General features: G+C 48.7%; 1 protein-coding gene across 1 annotated transcript in view; it reads left to right on the top strand.

Annotated features, from left to right (window-relative positions):
- The window catches only part of TCF4 (transcription factor 4), a gene marked incomplete at its 5' end in the record, with an annotated part of 165992 nt that overhangs the window by 41740 nt on the left and 103898 nt on the right, over positions 1-20354 (top strand). Inside the window, 2 exons of the mRNA XM_080362853.1 lie at positions 9010-9071; positions 11497-11593. Of these exons, the coding sequence (XP_080218979.1) occupies positions 9010-9071; positions 11497-11593 (159 nt within the window). The remainder of the gene's footprint in view (positions 1-9009; positions 9072-11496; positions 11594-20354) is intronic.

The following is a 20354-nucleotide window of genomic DNA, read 5'->3' as shown; positions in this document are numbered from 1 at the left end:
AATATGAGATTGTATCGAGGAGCTCTTTTAGCTGTCACACTGAAATAATTGGGGCTCACAAATAATAGGGTTTTGGGGTTGTGGAGAATTGCAGAATTGCAACCCAAATGGGAAATGTGGGGCGTTGATGACACGGCTGGGCTGCCCCAGGCCCTTTCTCCCTCCTAAATTCAACTGGAATAGATCACTTAGAACTTCTCTACAGTGGATTTCTAGTAGATTTTTTCCCTTGCCAGTTGATACTCTCTGCCCAGAAACATATGGATTGTCTTACGACAGCAAGTGTCCGGTAAATAGAAACTGTTTGCTAAGGGCTGTCATAATACGCTTTAAATGCAAATACATCTAGGGCAGTTTTAATGTAATTTTCATATAGATGAAGTCATTTTAAAATAGGCTTAAATTAAAGCGCTGCTCTCCCAAGATTACAAGTTTAGCAGGAAATGTCCTTTACTTTCATTAGCTGTTTTTCTTCTGTTTAGTTTGATTTCCCTTTCAGCAGCTGCGCAAGGTTTGCAATCAGGACAGGAGCTGTTATTCCCTGCACTGGAATGGGATGAACTGGATTTGCGCAGGTTGCCTTTGGGCTCTTGTTTTCTTTTTTGCTTTTTTACCTCAATTTTTTCCAGTTGCACATTCCCCGCTAATCCTCGTGTTTCCAAGAAGCATAAATATTGGGAACGAACCAGTCGTGTGGTGGCCGGAGAGGCCCAGAAGCAGCTGCTGCTGTGGTCTGCAGCAAATCTGGTTTAGAGAACAGCGCGGTGTAGACAGGAACAGCTCCAGCAGATGCGCTCCCCGTTCAAAGGGAACCAGCCCATCACTGAACTCATTTCCTGCTCCTAAGTGGAAAATAAAGTCTGCATTTTTGTAATGCTTGATTTTTTTGTGGCAGGGCAGGGCTGCTGCTGCAGGACTGGGGGCTCAGAGCACAACCGCATGCGAGTGAAAACAAATACCAACTTTGTTTTTAATGGTGATGGTTTGCCAGCCCAGCCTGCAGGGTTCCCTGTGCGTGGTGCCTGTGCCCTCTCCAGCGCCACGCTGGGCTCTCCTGGTTCAGCTCTATTTAGGTGCCAGGACCCTGGTGTTTATAGACGGTCCTGGATTAAGTTTTTAATGAGCTATTTCAGCACCTAAACTTATTACCTCATTTTGAAAATGCTCGTCTTCCCGCTTCTTCCCCTGGTTTCTGCTGGAGGCGTTGGGTCTCTGCTGTATTTACATTTAACGTTGTGTAGTTAAATTGCCGATATCAAGTTGAAGAACACGTTTCTTGGCATTTTTTTCTTTTTGGATCAGGGCAGATAGCTTTTATGAGGGTAGGTATCGTGCTGAAGGTGCTGTTGTCTACACGATGCTCTGAGTTCCTGGGCTGGCTTATTCCACACGATAATCTCCTTACGGCAGAGGAGCAGAGCATAACCTGGTTGTTCTTTGCTCGCCCGTGGAGCGCGGTGCCCTCCCCAGATTGCTGTGATATATCGCAGCGCTGCCGCCGGCTCTTAATGAGATTACTAACGCTGTGGGACTGGGGAGCAAATTATTAAATGCTGCTTCATACCATTATTCAGCTTATTTTAGCAATTTGTGAGAGGGGTGCTTCTTGTAAGTCAAACTCCTCGTATATTATTTCTGTTAATTAAGAGTTAAATCCAATCCATCCATAAGCTGCAGGAAAAAGGGAAGAAAGAGCGAGGAGCTGCTGGGCACTCCCAGAATCATTTGGGTCAGACAAGACCTTTAGGATGATGGAGTCCAACCATAGCCCAGCCCCTGTCCCCAAGAGCCTCCTGGTCAACCTCCAGGGATGGGAACTCAACGCGCTCTTTGCTCTCATTTCTCTTGGTGTTTCTGCCTTCCCAAAAAGATTTGGGATCCTTGTGCAGGGAGTTCGTACTGAGGACACAAACCTTAGGATTAATATTTCATGGCAAAAATTTTCCGGTGGAAAAAAACCCCAAACATTGGAAAATGTATTTATTTAGAAGCTCAAAGAAGAGTTTTCGCAGAAAGGGGACAAAGTGTTAAAATAAGGTGACCTTTGGCTCTGGGTGCTCGATAGCTGAGATGAGCGTCCAAGTGTCTGTGCAGAGAAGCTTGGGGTGCCATGCAGTGAATCGTTGAGGTCATTGTCGTTTGTAAGAGAAGACAAGCGCACCATTGTCTCCTGGTTGGCTGTCCCATCACAAGTGGCCTGGCCGTAGGTCGCTTCTCATCCAGGTTTCCACCATCGCCTTTGGTGACTCGTTTGAAACTGAAATGTCCATTTGCCTCGTACCGAGACCTTCATAAAGTGTTACACAAGGAGAGCTTAAGCAGATCTACCCTTACATATTTTTAGGTCATGGTGTAGAACATACGCAGTTTGCCTGGAGCAAGTGCGGTTAATTATAACTCTGGAGTGCTCTAGGTTGTTGGGTTCAAGTAAAAATGAAGTACTTTACTATAGACTATGTATGAATATACAGTAAATTAATTAGATAACCACCGTTTATAAACCATGTTCATTTTGTAACTCAAAGAGTCCTGAGAAGCAGACGCTTTCCTACTAAACTTCATCTCCTTTCATGTTAAAGTAAATAAAAGAGCCATTTTCCTCAGGAAACCCTTTTCCCACAGCACTCCCTGCCCCCAACTATCCAAAACCAGAACAGAATCAACCCGATAAGCAGGAAAGGACAATATAACTAGAACATAGACTTTTTCTCACTATCTGCTTGTATTTCCAGCAGATCTGCTAGAAACGGGTTAAATGCCAGAGCTGGGCAGATGGAGTGGATGTGTGAAAGTCATGTGAAATGCAGGCACAGCCTCCGTGCCGTGTGTGTGCTGGAGAAGAGCTTGTGTAACGCCCTGGAGACAATGTGAGGGTCTGTGACCTCACCCGCGGCCGGACAGCGCGATCCTTTGTTAGCAATGTCGAGATGGAGAACCGTTTAGATTTGTTGACACTGTTGGTGGTTTATGGCAAATGCTGTCGAGTGGCGACCATCCGTGGGTATTTGTACAGACCTTGGAAATTCGGGCAGAATGTAAAATGACAGTCTGATTCAAACGAATTTTCCAATTATGTGTAGCTTTAACGGCAGCCATTGAAGTGCATTGCATATATCTGGCAGCTGGTCTGAAAAACACCTAAAGCTCTGCATCTAATCGCTTGAGCAAACCCGTAGGAAATTGTTTCTCAAAGAAGTAATAGGAATTCCCCATTTTGAACCCGTGCTTTCTCCGCACGGCTCTCGGGGAAAGGACAATGGACTCGTGATTGGTCTGTTGATTGTGGGTTGACATGGTGCGGGTTGTCCCACCCCGTGGGCTGAACCACGTCCCTCCTCATCGGTCCCAGTCTTGTCCCCCATCTCTCTCATGATCTCTCATTTCTCTCATCATCTCCCACCTCTCTCATCATCTTCCATGTCTTCCATCTCCCCAATCCCCGTCTTGTCTCCCACCTCAAGTCGCAGTTTCCATCCCTGGTGTCCATGCCCCATCCCAGTCTGTGCCACCGGCCTCGTCCCCATCTCCTGGCTCCTTCTCTGCTCGCTCACCTTCACCTGCCCTTCCTCCACAGCACCTCCCTCTCCAGTGCCTCCTTACCACATGACATTTAGAGCGAAATCTTCAAACATCTTACATCAGTGGGTGTGCATTTAAATACGCCAGCCCTTGAGCTGACCGGCTCGTTCTTCCCTTGATCTGCTGCTCTTTTATCCTTCTTCTGGATTTTGTCCTTTCTCGTTGAGCTCGCTTTTTATTTAGTTCTTAAAAAACATAGTTCTTAAAAAACATGAAATTCTTTTGAAAAAGCAAAGAGCAGAAAAGATGTCAGTCCCCAGAGTGGGTGTGTTGGACTCGGTCTGTGCGAGCAGGATCTGCTGGACCATTCCTAAGGTGCCTTGGAGCTCCAAGGGAAACTGCAGTGCCCGAGTTCCTGGTTCTTGTGCTTGTCTGAGTGTGATAATCACGATCAGAGCCCAGGATTGTCCCCATCCTTCGCACTTTGGACCCAACAGGAGATCCAATGAGAGATGCTGGCGTGTGTGCAAAAGTCAGTTTCACGTAGAGATCTTAGTCCTTTTCCTTCTCATTTGAGGATATTTTGGCTGTTAAATCCCACAGAAACTTACCTTCATTGGTTAATAAACCACTTGTTCTTTTTTCCTTGAAGATAAAATTCAAATCTGAAAATGTCATAAATTTAAGTATTTTTATGCTCCTGTATGTTAAAATATTTTCCAAGTTTGTTATGTTATTTTGGACTTACAGCAACACAGTTCTATTTCAGAGCCACAAAGACAAATCATTATATCAGTAAATATTATTTTGCAATTACGCACATGAAATGACTGTTCTTCAAGAATTATTGGCTTGATATGTGGTTTATGCAGATCCTTTACAAGAATCCAGCCTAGCACTGTGTTAACAAGAAGCGAAAGGCCCGTGGTTCTGTATTTCTTGCAGTGAAGAGGGCAGAGAAAGGGCAGATTTCCCGGTGCGGGCTGCTTGCTCAGCACCACCATTACTACATGTGTTCAATGCCGTGATGGCCATTGCGCCGCTTCTCCCAGCATTGCCATGTCAAACATGAAATCGTGGTTATTCCCAACCAAGGGAACACAAACACCAGAGATGACGCTTTAGTCCCAATTAAAATCAAATGGGAAACTCCCGCAGAAGAATTTCACCCGTCTTTCCATAGCGAGGAAGTTTACCTGGTGAAAACAATACATATATATATATATATATATATATATATATATATATATATGTATATGCCTCTCTATTGACTTCCATGAGTGTGCTGGTTTGGCCAGAGCTTGGGAGTGTGCTCTGGGCTTTGTGCAAAGCTTGGGGGAGGATTTTCTCATCAAACTGCTCAAGATGCTGCTCAGAACGATGCTGAGAACCAGAAGCTTTTTTAAAGATTATTTTTTATTTACCCAACTGCCTTTCTAGGAGCAAACCGGCAGCAATACCCATGTTACCATTTACCAGAGTGAAGCATGAGAGTGTAATTTCCTAGCATGTGATTTTAGGATTTCACGTATGTGCCCGTATTCATTATTGGAGGTGGTGGGAGCTTCATCTAGTTTATCGCCCTGTGGTATTGCAACAGGCTTGGATGATTTCCCAAGCATTTGTTTGGACGACTCCGGCAAAGAGGAGCCTGGTGTTGCTTGTTGGGTGGTGGGGGTTTGTGTGTGTGTGTGAAACAACCAACCAACAGACTGATTTTCGAATTGTCAGGTGTGTTTGGGAGCACCTCAAGTGGTTGAACGGGACTTCCCCAAAGGGAGTTCAGAGCACCCTGAACAGGGCATTACGACCAAGGTCACGTCACCTTACACGGCACCTCCAGATGCTGCATCGAAGCCCCTTCAATAAAGCAGGAGCTGGGCTGAGAGTCGCACAGCGTGTCAGAACCACCGCCTTTATTTCCCCAGGCCATTCACAGAGATATACGATCTGAGTCCAGCCAAACTCACGCTGCAGACTGAACATCTTTTCTAGATTCAGTTGCATTTGCTTTGCTGAGGTCCTTTGCTTAAAGTGCTCAAGCACCAGTTTTACTTGTAGGTGGAACGTCCGAGATGCTGAGTGAGGCTTTAGTTATGCTGTTCAAATCCCGCTGTATTAATTGCGCATGAGTCATATTCTGCAAAACTGACCACATCTGTCCGTGCTGATTTGCTTTTTGTCATGTCGCGTTCTAATGCCCGTGATGGAGTGAGGTTAATTTACAGGAGCCACATTCTGGAGAAAATTACATACGTGTTGGAGTTTGTGCACTCTGGGATAAATCCAGGCTCTGAGAATAAGTCCCTGGAGAATTTTGCATTGACTTTGGTGTCATTAGGGTTTCACTGGCCTAATTACCTAAGTGGCGGTACTTACAGGGCACATAATAAATTTCCGGAATTAGGTTTAGGAGCTTACAAAGCTTCTCGCAAGATCTGTCATGCTAAATTATTAGTAAACTGGGCGAGATGAGGTAGGTAGCAATTAGTGCGGGTTGTTCCCCTCGGGTTGGAGTGGGGCTGGTCGGAGGGTCAGGAGTCGGTGGCTTTTGGCTGTCGGTGGCTCGCTGGTCGCGCCACGAGGAGCCGCGTGAGCCATATGAGAAGAGACAAGAGCCCATCTGCTCAGCACCGCAGCTTCCGCCGAGAAAACACACGCGTGCGATGAAACGGGGGGGTTATTCGCTCTTTGCAACTCTTGATGTCTGAGAACATTTTTCATCTCGCTAAGCTCTCCGTTTCCCAGCTGAAGATGGTGGGGTTGTTGGAAAGCGCTAGAGCTCACGTTTTTATAGGGCTTGGTGTTCCCTGCTTTACACCGAGTTCCTTCTTTTTGTCTGGAGCTGAGATAAAGAATTAGTAGTTTAAAACAATAACTACATGTTCCACTGTGATCGAGGAATTAGATAATCTGGCATGTTTGCTTAAGGGGTCTGTATCTTGGGGCTTTTATAGGGCAGTATTAAAGCCCTGAGCCTTCTTATTATGCCAATACCCAGAAGATTGCTTTAATGAGAAGTAAAGGGCCTTTTTCCAATTACGAGGGAATAACCGTATTAAGTTCCTGTGTTATGTCAACCTGCTTTGATTTGATTACTGCGAAAGAAATGGATTTATCTGTCAGTGTTACTTAATTAAGCCTTCTCATTGATGTTTTGCAGAGTAATATAGTGTAGTTTGCACATTTAAGTCTCAATACAAAGAAAATTGGTGGAAAGCTAAGACGCGACCCCCGAAGATAAGGCACAAGAGCCACCGCTCGGCCTTTTCTGATCGGAGTCCGGAACTTTTCGCTCTGGTGGAAGAACCTGAGCGTTACGTGGGAGTTTCAGCCCAATTGGAGGCGGGTAGAAATTTGGGAGTGTAGACAAGTGTTAGAGAGTTGCTCTGTGAGGTTAGACTGCTATCTCTACCCACTGTGGGATATTTGGGTGTGCAGGATGGTGTTGGGTACCCTTAACGTCTGTCTTCTCCAATGCGTCCCCAAAAGCCGAGTCCATCCCGCTGGGCCGTGCTTCCCCCTCCTAGGCTGGGCTTTCGCCCCACTTAGTCTCGGCTCATCCTTGGGCTCTGTGTCCAAGAGCAGGGTCACTGCTCGCACACGGCTCTGAACTCTATTGTAGGTGACGCATTAGAGTGCCCAAGACCACGGCACTGCGTTCTTAACATATAAATCCTAACGTACAGAACAGCGGGCTGCAAAGCTCGGTTGGCGCGGACATCCCGCGCTGGCCACGGTCAGGGCGAGGGGTGGTGACAACAGCTATTGGTTCGGGTTAGCTGGCTCTTTGTAAAAAAGACGTACATTAATAACGGAAGGTCATTATAAACATTAATAACTGAAGGTTGTTATATAGAGGTGCAGTTTGGAACCTGGGATGCTGGAGGGTGGGATTGTCCCCATCAAAGTCAAGGGGTAATAGCCACTGGTTTTTAGCAGGCAGTGGATGGGGGCTCTACATAGTTAATTGCCTGTTACATAACACGAATGATTTTAAAAAATATGCCTAATTAACCTAATAGAATGCTTGATCTGATCTGTCAGGTAAATGATACACATTTTCTTTCTCTTTTCTGGAGCTTAATTAAATATTTACCTAAGAGTGCCTTGTGCTATTAACACGTTCATCTGTTATTGAGATAACAGGAATTGCAATTGGGGCAAAGTATTAAACTATACAAATGTGTGGGGTTTATTGCTTTGTTTTTTGTGTGTGTGGTTTATTTTGTTTTAATATATTTTGGAAGTCAAGCAGACTTGGTCCCAGTACCGTATATCCCAGTGCCGATGCCCATGTCGGATTCTGGGCCACGTGGAGCTCCTGCCGACCCCAAATATATATATATCTCCAGTTAAATGAAAGCTCCTGTTTGTGCATGGCAAAAGCGAGCAATATTCGTATTTCATTAGGATGCCAGTGGGTACACAGGAGTAAGGTGGAAAATCGCACTGAAACATGCAATAATGCTGTTACAGATCAATGTCAACCACATTTCCTGAGATTTAAAATACTCTAAGCAAAAAAAGGTAATGGATTTCAACAGTCCGGCCCGATCCACCGATGTACTAAAGGATGTGCTTAATGTAGAGCGTGAGTGATCTCATTTATTTGAATTAACAGCGGAGTGAACTGTGATTTCAGTGGCATTATTCACAGCTCCCGTTAAACCAGGTGCGGGTGCCTGGCTGAGCTGCCTGTACGTTCAGTTTTCAGCCAAGGGGAAACTCTTGGAGTCTCCCAACTCGTTTAGCAAAGGAAAGACTTGGGGAAGGGGGATAAAAACAGCGGCATCAGCAAAGCAACGTTGGGAGCTGTGAGAGGTGGAGAGCGTCCGTGCGCAGAATGGCTTCACAGCCTGGTTTTGGGGAGGAAAATGTGGTGTTGCAGTCTAGTGATGGAGGGGAAGGCAGGTAAAACCACCCAGAATGGTGCTGGAGGGTCTCCCACGCCACGGCTGCCAGGAATTTTCTGCCAAATGAGAGAGAACAGGACAGAAATCTCTGTGCTTCACTTTAGGAACGGGCTTTTCTCTTGCCTGAGATGCTGGTTCTGGAGCCGCAGCCCGAAGGAGGCGGTGCGGGGAGCGTTGATTTCCCCCAAACACGCCTCCCAGGAACCACGAGCTTTCATCTGGTTTGCCAGGCTTGGCTTTTCCTGTTTGACAAGAGCTGGGTCTGTGCTGGAGATGCGATGCGGATGGGCCCGTGGCCGCTCCGGAGCATCACGTCGTGAAGCGCTGAGACGCGGCGCTGCTGGAGCCACGTTGCTGCTCAGCCCTCAGCATCCTGAGGGTCCGGTTCATTTCTGCTGTGAATTTAAATGAGTTAATTTAAGCGGTGGGTCAGAAGCCACTACCATCGTAGTAGCCCTGTGCCTGATTCTTAATTAAAGGCAACAGGAGATTAATTTGAAACATTAATTTAAAAGTGCCTATACAAAAGGAAAGAATTATTGCAATAAAGCCTAAAGAACTTTTTTGTCCCTAGATGTAGAAGACAGAACTAGCTCAGGGTCCTGGGGGAATACAGGACATCCTAGTCCATCCAGGGTAAGTATATCTAATCTTTTTCCCCAAACCAGACTTCCTGCATATGTAAATTTCCAATCTTAAATATGAGTTTTACACCTGATTGCATAGAAAAACGGGCAAGCAAAGTTAGCCCTAGTCTGTCTTTAAAATTGCCTTTTTTTTTTAATTCCTCAACATTCAAACTTGATCCTGTGATTGAATTCGGCACCTGCTCCACTACCTCGAACAGGTGGCGAGAATATTAATTAACCATTTTTCTTGCTGGGCTGTACGAGGCACCTCCACCCCTGAGACAGCGGGTGCCGCAGGGTGTTCTGCCCGCTCTTCCCTGCCCGCGCTTGGCTTTGCAGGGGCTCGGGGATCGCGGTGTCAGCAGAGCCGAGGAGAGGCTGTGGGCAGCTCCTCTGCCCGTGGGAGCTCCACGGCCACCCCACGGGCCAAGATTTGGGCAGTGAAGCTGGAGAAGGGGCCACCGGGGCTGTCCCCCACACCTCCGCTCCCACGCGCGGTGGGTCCCGCAGGGGCCGCAGACACGGAGCCGCTCTGGCGCGGCGACGCGCGGCGCTCGCCGAGCTCCGCGAGACAGCTGGAGTCAGTCATTTCGATTGCGGCTCTCAATGATTCTCCACATTCTTTGGACACCTCCGGGCTGGGATGCCGGTTACTTCGGTGGGGATGAAATGCTATTTCCAGCAGAGCAGCTGTGCCGTGCGGCCCGAGCCGCTGCCGAGCAGCGCGGTGGGGGCTGCGCTGTCCCTGTCCTCTGAGCCCCCCCTGCAGCCCGGCTCCCTGGCCACGGCATCCTGATTCCCACACCGCAGCATCTCGATTCCCACACTGCAGCATCCCAGCTCCCACACCGGAGCACCCTGGCTCCCATACCGGAGCATCCCGATTTCCACACCAGAGCATTCCAATCCCACACCGGAGCATTCCAATCCCACACCGGAGCATCCCGGCTCCCACACCGGAGCATCCTGACTCCCACACCAGGGCATCCCAGGTCCGTGGTCAGAGCATCCCAGCTCCCACACTAGAGCATCCCAGCTCCCACACCAGAGCATCCCAGGTCCCGCACCAGGGCATCCCGGCTCCCACACCAGGGCATCCCAGGTCCATGGTCAGAGCATCGCAGCTCCCACACTAGAGCATCATGGCTCCCACACCAGAGCATCCCGGCTCCCACACCGGGGCATCCCAGCAACTCAGCCAGAGCATCCTGGCTCTCTGTCCAGAGCATCCCGGCTCCCACACCAGAGCATCCTGGCTCCCCTCCCCAGCTGGGCACACCTTGTGCTTCAGCACAACGATGATTACTTGTGTTTACTCCCTGCAAACGCATGAAGAACACTTAACGCTGGGCAAAAAGTGCCTTCGCTCTTACTTCTGCCCTTATTTAAGCAGTTTGTTTAAATTGCTCTTTAATTGTTTTCTAATTAACGGGAAGGATCGGGGCTGGCGAGCGGCGCCGTGCCCTGGAGCGAGTGCGGAGGAGAAGCGCGGCTCCCTGTTCATCCTGCCCCGTCCTTCCCCTGGGGGTCTCCAACGGGGGTCAGCGCAGGGGGTCCCCCGCCCGACACCTTTTCTTATTCCGTGCTGCTTAGCATCCATTACGTCATTACCGCTCGCATCTGTCGCCTGGATTTTTATCCCTTTTTTTTAACTTGACACTTGTATTGCTTCCGAGGGAAAAACGTTTTGAAAAGTCAGTTCGAAATTTGCACACACAATTATTTATGCATGCAAAAACTTGAATGTGAGCGCACAATTAAGTTTGGAGATATAAAGAAAAGAGCACGAGCCCGGGAAGAATTCTGCGGTTTCAATCAGGACCGCGCATTGAGTTGCAGAGTTTGTGCTGCACACAGCCTGACCTCTCTCTCCCTCCCGCCTTGGAGAACGATGATGGTATTTCCATGTCGGGAGAATTAGTTGCTCGTGAGTTCTTCCGAACCGAAGAAACAAAACATTACAGAACTGCTGCCCTTGACCAATAGTTGTACTTTAATTTCTGATGGATTTTTTTATAGGCCAGTGCATGAATGTAGCAAATTTCTACATAAGAATAGATTTAAAAAGCCAAACGTGAAAAGAAGTATTTCTTCACTCTTCTTGCACGTTAAGGGCAGGAAGACTTTGATGCTAAGAGCTTTATGCTGGATGGTACAGCACCAAATTTGAGGAGCCTCATGTCAGTCACCCATTCGGGATTATCCACCCAGCAAAGCAAAGTCAAGTACTAATGAAATAAACATTTGAAACAGCTTTAAAAATGCTCTGGAACACGGCGCTTCCAGCAGAATCAATAGGGGAAACAATCAAGGCAGTGATATTTCTTATAGCCGACTTTGCACTGGGAAGGGAAGGGAAGTAGGGACCTGTAGGTTTCGCGAAATGCCTTTTCAACTTGTAAAATTGTCTTTTTTTCCCAATTTGTCAACAGAACTATGGCGATGGGACTCACTATGATCATATGGCAAGCAGAGACCTCGGGTCGCACGACAATCTCTCTCCTCCCTTTGTCAATTCCAGAATACAAAGTAAGAAATCGCATTTCCTAACGTGGCCGCGTTGTCGAAAGGGGAATAAGTGAACCAGAAAGAGAATTCCGAGGGCTTAAATCCCTGGTGCGCGTTTTGGGGCTGATTGTACTCGGCCTAAGGGTGGGAAGGTGGCTTTTTAAACACGGCGGCAGCGCGCGGAGAGGCTGTAATTATTTGTAAGTGAATGATAGCTACTTTCTTTAATTACGCTTGATGAATGAGTTTGGTTAAAGTAAATAGATGATGTAAAAATATTAGTAATGTTTATGCTCGGCCAAGATCACACCCTTCTTCTGCCGTTGTCAATGAACTAACCAAACGCTTCGCTTTAAAGGGTTGAACGCGCGCCAAAACAAACACGGGGCTCAACTGCGATATATCATTCTTCAGCTCTTATATATGTCCCTGAAATATGCCTTGTCTTTTCATATTGGGAAATATTTGCGAGTTGTTCAACATACGGGGCGATGTTGGAGCTTGTAGTCATTTGTATGGATTCACGTACAAAACATGGTTACAGCAGTTTTAGAGGGTCTAACATCGGCCAAAAAAAGCATGGAAATTTCAACACTCCCTTCTTAAGTCACGCCATGGGGTCTGGGGAACATGCAAAGAGCCTGCGGGACCCTCTGCCGCCTGTGCGGGACCCTCTGCCACCTGTGCAGGACCCACTGCCGCCTGTGCAGGACCCTCTGCCGCCTGTGCAGGACCCTCTGCCGCCTGTGCGGAACCCACTGCCGCCTGTGCGGGACCCTCTGCCGCCTGTGCGGGACCTACTGCCGCCTGTGCGGGACCCTCTGCCGCCTGTGCGGGACCTACTGCCGCCTGTGCGGGACCCTCTGCCCCGCCTGTGCGGGACCTACTGCCGCCTGTGCGGGACCCTCTGCCGCCTGTGCGGGACCTACTGCCGCCTGTGCGGGACCCTCTGCCGCCTGTGCGGGACCTACTGCCGCCTGTGCGGGACCCTCTGCCCCGCCTGTGCGGGACCCTCTGTGCTGCCTGTGCGGGACCCTCTGTGCCGCCTGTGCGGAACCCTCTGCCCCGCCTGTGTGGGACCCTCTGCCGCCTGTGTGGAACACTCTGTGCCGCCTGTGCGGGACCCTCTGTGCCGTCTGTGCGGAACCCTCTGCCCTGCCTGTGCAGAACCCTCTGCCGCCTGTGCAGAACCCTCTGTGCCTGGGGTTACACATAGATCTCCTTCCCCACTCCCGGTGTTTTTGCCAACCTTAGTGAAAACATTGGTTTCACTTGCTTTCAGAAGTGCTGCCCTATAGAAGCACGTTCGGAGGCGCCCAGTGAAAGGGCTGAGCTGTGTCATACCCTGACGAGGGACCCTGCAAGCGCCGGTGTTTGCGGGAGGTCCTGTTGGTTCTGGCCACCGTCCCCCGGCCGGAGCGTCTCAAATGGCCTGGAATTTTGGGGGGGGTTTAAAGGAGGTTTGGGAATTTCAGCTGGCAGTGTGGGCAGCGATGTCCCTGCAGATCAGCGCGTGTGCCAGCGGACGTGAGCGACTCACAGCTCGTGCCACGTGTGCCCGGGCAGGGACCCGGCTCACCCTGCGCCGGTCGCGGCTGTGCTGACCGTTGTAGGAGGAGTGTGAGTGTGGTGGTGATGAAGGCTGCCGAGCACCGTTTGCTCAGATGCAGAGCATCAGCTCCCCCGTCCCGCTCCCCACGTGTGCGTCTGGTGTCCCTTCTCCTGGCGGGTCATCCAGCCCCCCGGGGAAGGTCCCCGTAAACTGCTGTTACACACCTGCACATCGCACCGTTTCCTTTCCGTGCTCCTTTTTCTCTTGGCAACAACCAAAGAGCTGCTTGACAATCATCCAACTTGGGCTGGTGTTGTACGGGTGTACTGGAACATGCGATGCAATGTGCATGGGCAGGTAGCCGCGCCGGGCACGGCGCATCCAGCATCGCTCCCCATCGCCTCTCCCGCTGCCGGCTGCCCTCTTAGGGAATGTTCCTCATCCTTCTCCTTGGGATCTCTTGCTAGTACATAAACCCCTTTACAACGTACAGTAACTCGCTGCTAACCCTCCTGTAGCTTAATGGAGCATTTCTCTGCAAGGATTAGAGCGAGGTTGCGGGCGCTGCTGAAGAAAGCTGCTGGCTTATGTGATGACCTTTGAATCTCATCTGGGTTAGCGCTTGATATTTTGATTTGGTTACTGTGGTCATATTGTGACAGCTGCTCGTTCATTGTAATTCAGTTCCTCTCCTCGCTTTGCCTACCAGGAATATTTAGGTTTGTGTTGCTTCAAAGTGCCGTGACCCCCCCGAATTGAAGGCGGCGCACAGGGTGAAGCTGTGAACGCCTTGGTCACCGTCCCAGCAGAGGGGACGGTGGGGACAAAACCTGCCCTGGCTCCACAAAGCCGATTAACCCAGTTTGTTGGATGCAGTAAAAATGAGAATAGAAAAGATCAAAAGCACTTATTTTATGGCACGGTTTGTGTACTCCTGCCCTCCCCAGGTCATATTTCTGGTGTTCAAAGTGGTGGTTTTATACACGTTACTGGAAAGGTTTCTACAATAGTGGCAGGCGGTGTTGAATTAGTGCCATTGTGCGTCTCCGAGGGCACAGGGCCGCTGGGTGTCCATCTCTGGGAGGCTGTGGGAGCGGGTCGGTGGTCTCGTGCTCGTGTAAGTGTTCCCCTCGGCTCTCTTCCCTTCTCCTTTGGAGAGTCCCCGGTCCTGATTTCCCCCAGCGCTGTTATTCCCAAGAATGTGCCCTTTGCTTGCTGTGCCTTCGGTTCATCTCTCTGAAGAACGCACGCTGGATATTTTGCAGGGATATTGTGAGATGGGATGAATTCCTGCCTGGAAAACATCCCGAGTTCCTTGGATGCTCCGTGCACGTGCCAATTGTTCCTATTATTTTTAATGCTACGATAGCCCTTGTCTCCGTACGAATGTTGCTGTGCCTTTTAATCCATACAGCTTTGATTCCCTTACTGTTGTTACAAGTAGAGCTGGAATTTTTGCAGATTAGTGAAGTTTACCCAACACAGCATTATAAGGGCTTGCTTTCAATCGCTAAACTATAAACATTTGGGCTGAAATTTTCCATGCTGTGTATCTGACTCAGCCTGATTATTATTTTTTTAACCTTCTGCAGAAATGATTTCAACATTTCCTGAACTGAGATTACATTTCATCCTGGCACATTTTTGACTTTTCTCAGTTGGCGTCTGGCACATAGGAGCATTAATTCCCTTTCGCCACCTCTGTTGTGTCAGGTGGCTGCGGGTCCCGTTGCGCAGCTGGACGAGCGAAGGTGCGTGAGGAACCACAAGGGAAATGTCAGAGGACGGCCAGCGGTTTGGGGTTGTAAATCTGAACTGCGAAAGGCTTCGGTGGCCTCTCGCTTTGGTGACACCCAGAGCCGCGGTTGCGATGGGAATACGGGTGATGGGGGCGCCCGCTCGGTCGCCCCTTCCCGTGTGTGTCTGTTTCTCTATGAGTGTTTCCCAAACCTCCTCCGGGTGTGTATTAGTCTTAAAGGGTGTTAATTGGATGAGCCTGGTGACTTACAGTGTATAGAAAACAAAGACATGACTGTTATATATGGAAAAGGGAGTTCTGTGTGACACGCAGAAACAGGGCAGTTCTGTTAAATAGCAGCCAGAGGTGAGCTTTGAGGGATCTTTTCTGGAAGAATCTGCGCTAACTAGCCGTAGCATCACCTAAGGTGAGGTTTAACAACACAAAATCTGACCGTAGCGACTAAAAAGGTCCAGAAAGCAGAGGACGGGAGCGCCGGGCTCCGCTTGTCGCTGCCGCTTTGCAGCCTCGGTCCAGGAAAAGTCACCTCTTGAGTAGTTTTGCTGAATCTGGATTGGTTCACCAACCCAAATATCTCATTTTCAGCGGCTCCGAACTTTAAAAACGGCACTTGGCTGGGAAATAAAAGTGCCCCCTGGAACGTGGTGAGAGCAAGTGCCGAGTTCAGCCACAGCGACTCATTTCAGACAGGTCTGTTGTGTTCTTTAGCGGACGCGTGTCCGCGATGTGCGTCAGCGGGGGCTCCGCGTCCCTCCCCTGGCCCGCAACAGCACCGTTTCTTCCAGCCTTTTTTTCTGCATTACTCGGAGCGGTTTCTGCACAACAAAGTCCAAGTGCTTCTGGATAACCCCGAGCAGCAGTTTAACTATGCCGGGTGTCAAGGCTGAGACCCGCGGAGCTCAGATGGAGCGCTTGAGCTTGCTGAGATAACCACAGCGGGATTTATGGTCAACCTTGAAAGGTGCTCAAAAATGCTTTGTACAGGACACCGGCTCCCGTCTTCTCTGCTGCTTTTCTCATCCCCTTTGCTTAGGAACACAATCAGCAGAAAAAAACGGGTGCCGAGCAGCATGTTGTAGATGTAGATAGAAATGTAGATAGAACTGTGTTACAGCTCCCGATGAAGAGTTAACAGGTTTCGCAGCAAGTTGGTGCTGAGCTGCAGCATCCAGCCCCAGCCTCTGCACAGCCCTGGAGAGCAGGAATCACAAGGACATTTCCATTTAGTTGGGGAACGAGCAGCAGATGTATAAATAGAAACTGTAGACTGGCAATTAACGTCTGCAGACCGAGCAAAGAATTGAAATATTATTTTGTACTACATAGTTTTCGGTGAAGTTTACATTCCGCTGTGTTTTGTTCTTAAACAAGCCCAAGCATTTTTACTAAGTTATTTTGTGCGCCGGTTGTGTTTTTCGTAGCACGGCATAGACTAAAGCCGTGTGAAAAATCAGTGTTGGATGTGTATTTGCAGGACAGATTGTCAGTTTGCACAATATCGCCTGAAGTCGCCGTTTGTGCAGCCAGGGGAGCAGCCTTGCTAATCATCCCCAATTCGGGCAGATCCCTCCAAAGCACATTCCCAGCAAAGCGAAGGGAGCGGAGCTGCGCTAATTACTCGGAGGCCCCGTTTTGTCTGCTCGAGCCGCCGCATTTTTCTGCTTCACAGACGTGTAATGCAGAAAGGGCTTGTGAAGTAACATCCAGACGGCGCTTTAATGGTTAATGAGCTTCTGCCCTTTGCCGGGATGCACTTGGTCTGCCTTTCAGATAAACATTTGCTGCTGTTGCTCCAGCTGAGCTGATATTGGTGGCGGAGGGAATTGGAGCTCGCACCTGTTTGAGCATTAAGAGAAACCTATAAGTGACTTCCTTAAAATATTTATAGAGAGGAAAATATTCAATTTCTAGAAAATCTCACCCCACCAGGAAAACCATTCACAGGCTTTTTTATTTTTTCCTGGAAAAACACCACCAAAAAGGCCTTGGTGTGCGAATTAGCCGCGATGCCTGCGTTGTGCCGAGCCGCGGGGCGGTGAGCAGGCAGCCCCAGGTAGGCGGCTGCGGAGCGCGCGGGGTTCGCATTGCAGCTGGAACGCGGACATGTGGGAAAATCCGGGAGACAAAACCAATTTGTTGAATTACTAGGTCATTTACATAGCTGCTCCGGTCATGGTCCGTTAAACAGGCAAAAACAATGGGTTTGTTCTGCTCTCTAGTTAAGGCACAGAATGTGTCAAACAATGCGGGGTTAGCAGGATAATTGATAATCGGTTGGAGCCCGTTCCTACCGTCAGTCTGAACACACTGTGCGGAGGTACTGGATCTTATGAGGCATTAGGTACAGAAGATGAACTTATTTTGTTGGGTCTCGGTGTGTTCGCCTACCAAAAAATAGATAAAGCTGCAGCTGTCAGGGCTCGGAGGTGACCGAGCCTTAGTCCCAGCCTTAGTCCCGGCTTAGCCACAGTGCCCTCGGCTTCGCTGCAGCGGGTTCTTGTGGTGCTTTTCTGTGGGCCTAAGGACGCGTCCAGGAGACAAAACGATGGTTGCCTTCTGTAGGAAGAATGGGAGTCTTGGAGGAAAAAGAAGGTTTCCCTTTGTAGTTAAAGGTTTAATTCCGTCTCTGGAGAGCTGTTGGGACAGCTCCGGCCCAGCCGCTGCGTGTAGCACATTCGGTCAGATGCGCAGAATATACCAAATCAAATATAAAACAGTTCCGATGAAAATGATAAAAAGGGTATGACAGGAGGGCACAGTCACGCTCCCCAGCATCATGCCAATAGATACATCTCGCCATATGGTCTGAATTAAGGACAGCACCAGTTCTCACACTGTACGGGGCTGACGGGATCCCGCGTCCGCGCTTTGACCCTCGTACCACGTGAAATAAAAAGATATGGAGCATGCATTTAACAGGAACCATCGGTACTTTCATTCCATTCTATTTCTTTTTAAGTAAAATCAGAGCCCTCCGCTACGCTTCTCTGTCCGCAAACTTCTACTGCGTGATTGTGAGCACATTCAGGAATCGTACAAAGAGCGCAGAAGGAGAAGCGATGCAGAGGGATATTCTGGGAAGCAAACATGCTGACTAAATGTGATAAAGAAGAAATTAGGCCAACAATCAAATATTAAAAAGAGCGACTTTGTCTGTATGTGTATATATATATATGTGAGTTATTCGGAAAAAGCAGTTTGGATTAATTCTTGGATGAGGAAGCTATGTAAACAGATCAGCAAGAATTGAGTTACAAGCATTTTTAATGTGTTGTTTAAATACCTTTTAATTATGATATCTATATCCAAACGTCCGTATCCTTTCTACTATTTCTATTTTCATTTTTACGTGTCACTAGAACTGAAGATGCCCGATTCTGGCTCACGTTGCCAGCAAATTTGCTCTTTCCAAATGCATCTTCTAGGAGGATTTGTTTTTCCTTCCTAAATTTTAACTCTCGGAAGGCAAGAATTGAACATGGAAAACATCACGGTCAGAGAACGTGTGGAACGAGGTTCGGTGTAAAATATAATAATCTGAAAGCAAAGAGAGAGAAAGGACCAATTGTACGTGAGGTTAAGATAAATAATCATGGAAGATTATTGCAATGCATAGAGAAGAGGAGGTCAGTAAAGTAGGTTTTAGGACTTCTTGGAGACGGAAAGGGTAATTTATTGACAGATGATGTAGACACTGCTAAAAAATAAATGGATTTTTCGCCTCAGTGTTCACAAAAGAGGATGGGGAACAGATGCCAGAATCGGATATAAATTTCCCAGGAGAGAGTCAAGAAATATTGAAGGAAATAGGGATTATTCCAGAATGGGTGTTCACACAGTGGGTGAGAACATCAGTAGACGGATTAAACTCTGTAGAGGAGCCATCACAGAATTCTTAAACAAGAGAGAGGAATATTATTTCACGTTTGTGGGGAAGACACAAGGAAGCGAGCGAGTCCCCCCGTTGCTCCGCAGGGAGAACCGCGGGGCGCGTGGGGTTCCGTGCAGCTTGGTGTCCCTGTCCCGCAAGGACCGAGCAACGCGTTCTCAGCTTTGAGTATGTTAGAACAATTTGAAGTAACCAAAATGTATTTTGCGGTCTTCACAAAACGTACTGTTGTGTATGGACAGGAGGCTGGACTTGGTCCATGCGTAGGGAGGAGCTCAGCTGGGTCAGGAGACCATGTTCCTGGAGGGCACCATTGCAGGTGCGCAAACCTGAGCGGGAGCGCTTGCAGCCGGTTTCTGCGGGATGCTCCGTCCTGCCTGCTCAGGGCAAACCGTGGAGGTCTTGCAGTTCTGCCGGCATGAACACGCTCTTCACCGCACGGGAGGGCTGATACGGCCTGGTCCCATGCTGACATTGGAAGGCAGATGCTTCAGGTCCCACACCTGCAGTGCTTCCGTCTTCGTGGTGTGTAGGAGTGGGTAGGACCGAGGGTTGTGTGCCTGTGTTTTGCTATTGCATTCACCCTTGGGTTCAAGTTCACACTGGGCCACTCTGGACCTTGGTCTACAAAGCACTGATATCCAAAGTTCAGATGCTTTTCTGAGCCCCCTCATGATCTAGAAGAATCCAACTCCTGCTGGTACCGTCTGCAGTGGATGAACTTGGGTGAGCTTCACACTTTCATGGACTGAACTTCATGTTCATTGTACTGACAGAGTTCCATCTTAGTCGTCCTGCCAGCCTGGTCCTTGAGCTTCACACTTTCATAGGCTGAACTTAACGTTCAGTGTAATGATAGAGTTCCATCTAAGTCATCCTGCCAGCCTTGTCCTTGAGTTTCACACTTTCATGGACTGAACTTAACATTTGGTGTAATGATGGAGTTCCATCTTAGTCGTCCTGCCAGCCTGGTCCTTGAGCTTCACACTTTCATGGACTGAGCTTAACGTTCAGTGTAATGATGGAGTTCCATCTCAGTTGTCCTGCCAGCCTTGTCCTTGAGTCTCATGTTTCTTCAGAGTTGTTTTTGCTTTCACAAATTTGATATCGGAGGTTCTCATGCCTCTTCTCGGGCCAGATTCATTAGTGTCTCGTGCTCGTTAGGTCTGGCTGCTGTCACAGGAATGACGTCCCAGCGAGTGGCGGTAGCGCTGAAGCTGGAGGCAAAATGAGATGCTTCATGTCCACTGAACATGAAAACGAAGGGAGGCAATGGCAGAATATTGAACACTGAGCTAAGCTGTTGCAGGGCTGTGGACTCAAGCCTTGTGTTCTTCCTCATCATATAGGTTAGAAGAACAGCAAGTAAAACTTACCGGTGTTTGGTGGATTGTGACAATCACAATGCAAACTGAACTTAGGTTGCCCGTCTTGCAGGGGAGATCTTGAACACTTGGATACCAAGCTGATTCAGCAAAACACTTTTATTTAAAAACCTTGCGGTACTTTGGAAATAGAATCCGGATCAAAGGAAATTGACCTCCCCCGGGCAGCAGTTTCTGTCCCATCCTTGGGGCGGCTT

This window comes from Nesoenas mayeri (genome assembly GCF_963082525.1).
Source record: "Nesoenas mayeri genome assembly, chromosome: Z".
Classification (NCBI taxonomy): Eukaryota; Metazoa; Chordata; class Aves; order Columbiformes; family Columbidae; genus Nesoenas; species Nesoenas mayeri.
This window is presented reverse-complemented; position numbering and strand designations above follow the sequence as displayed.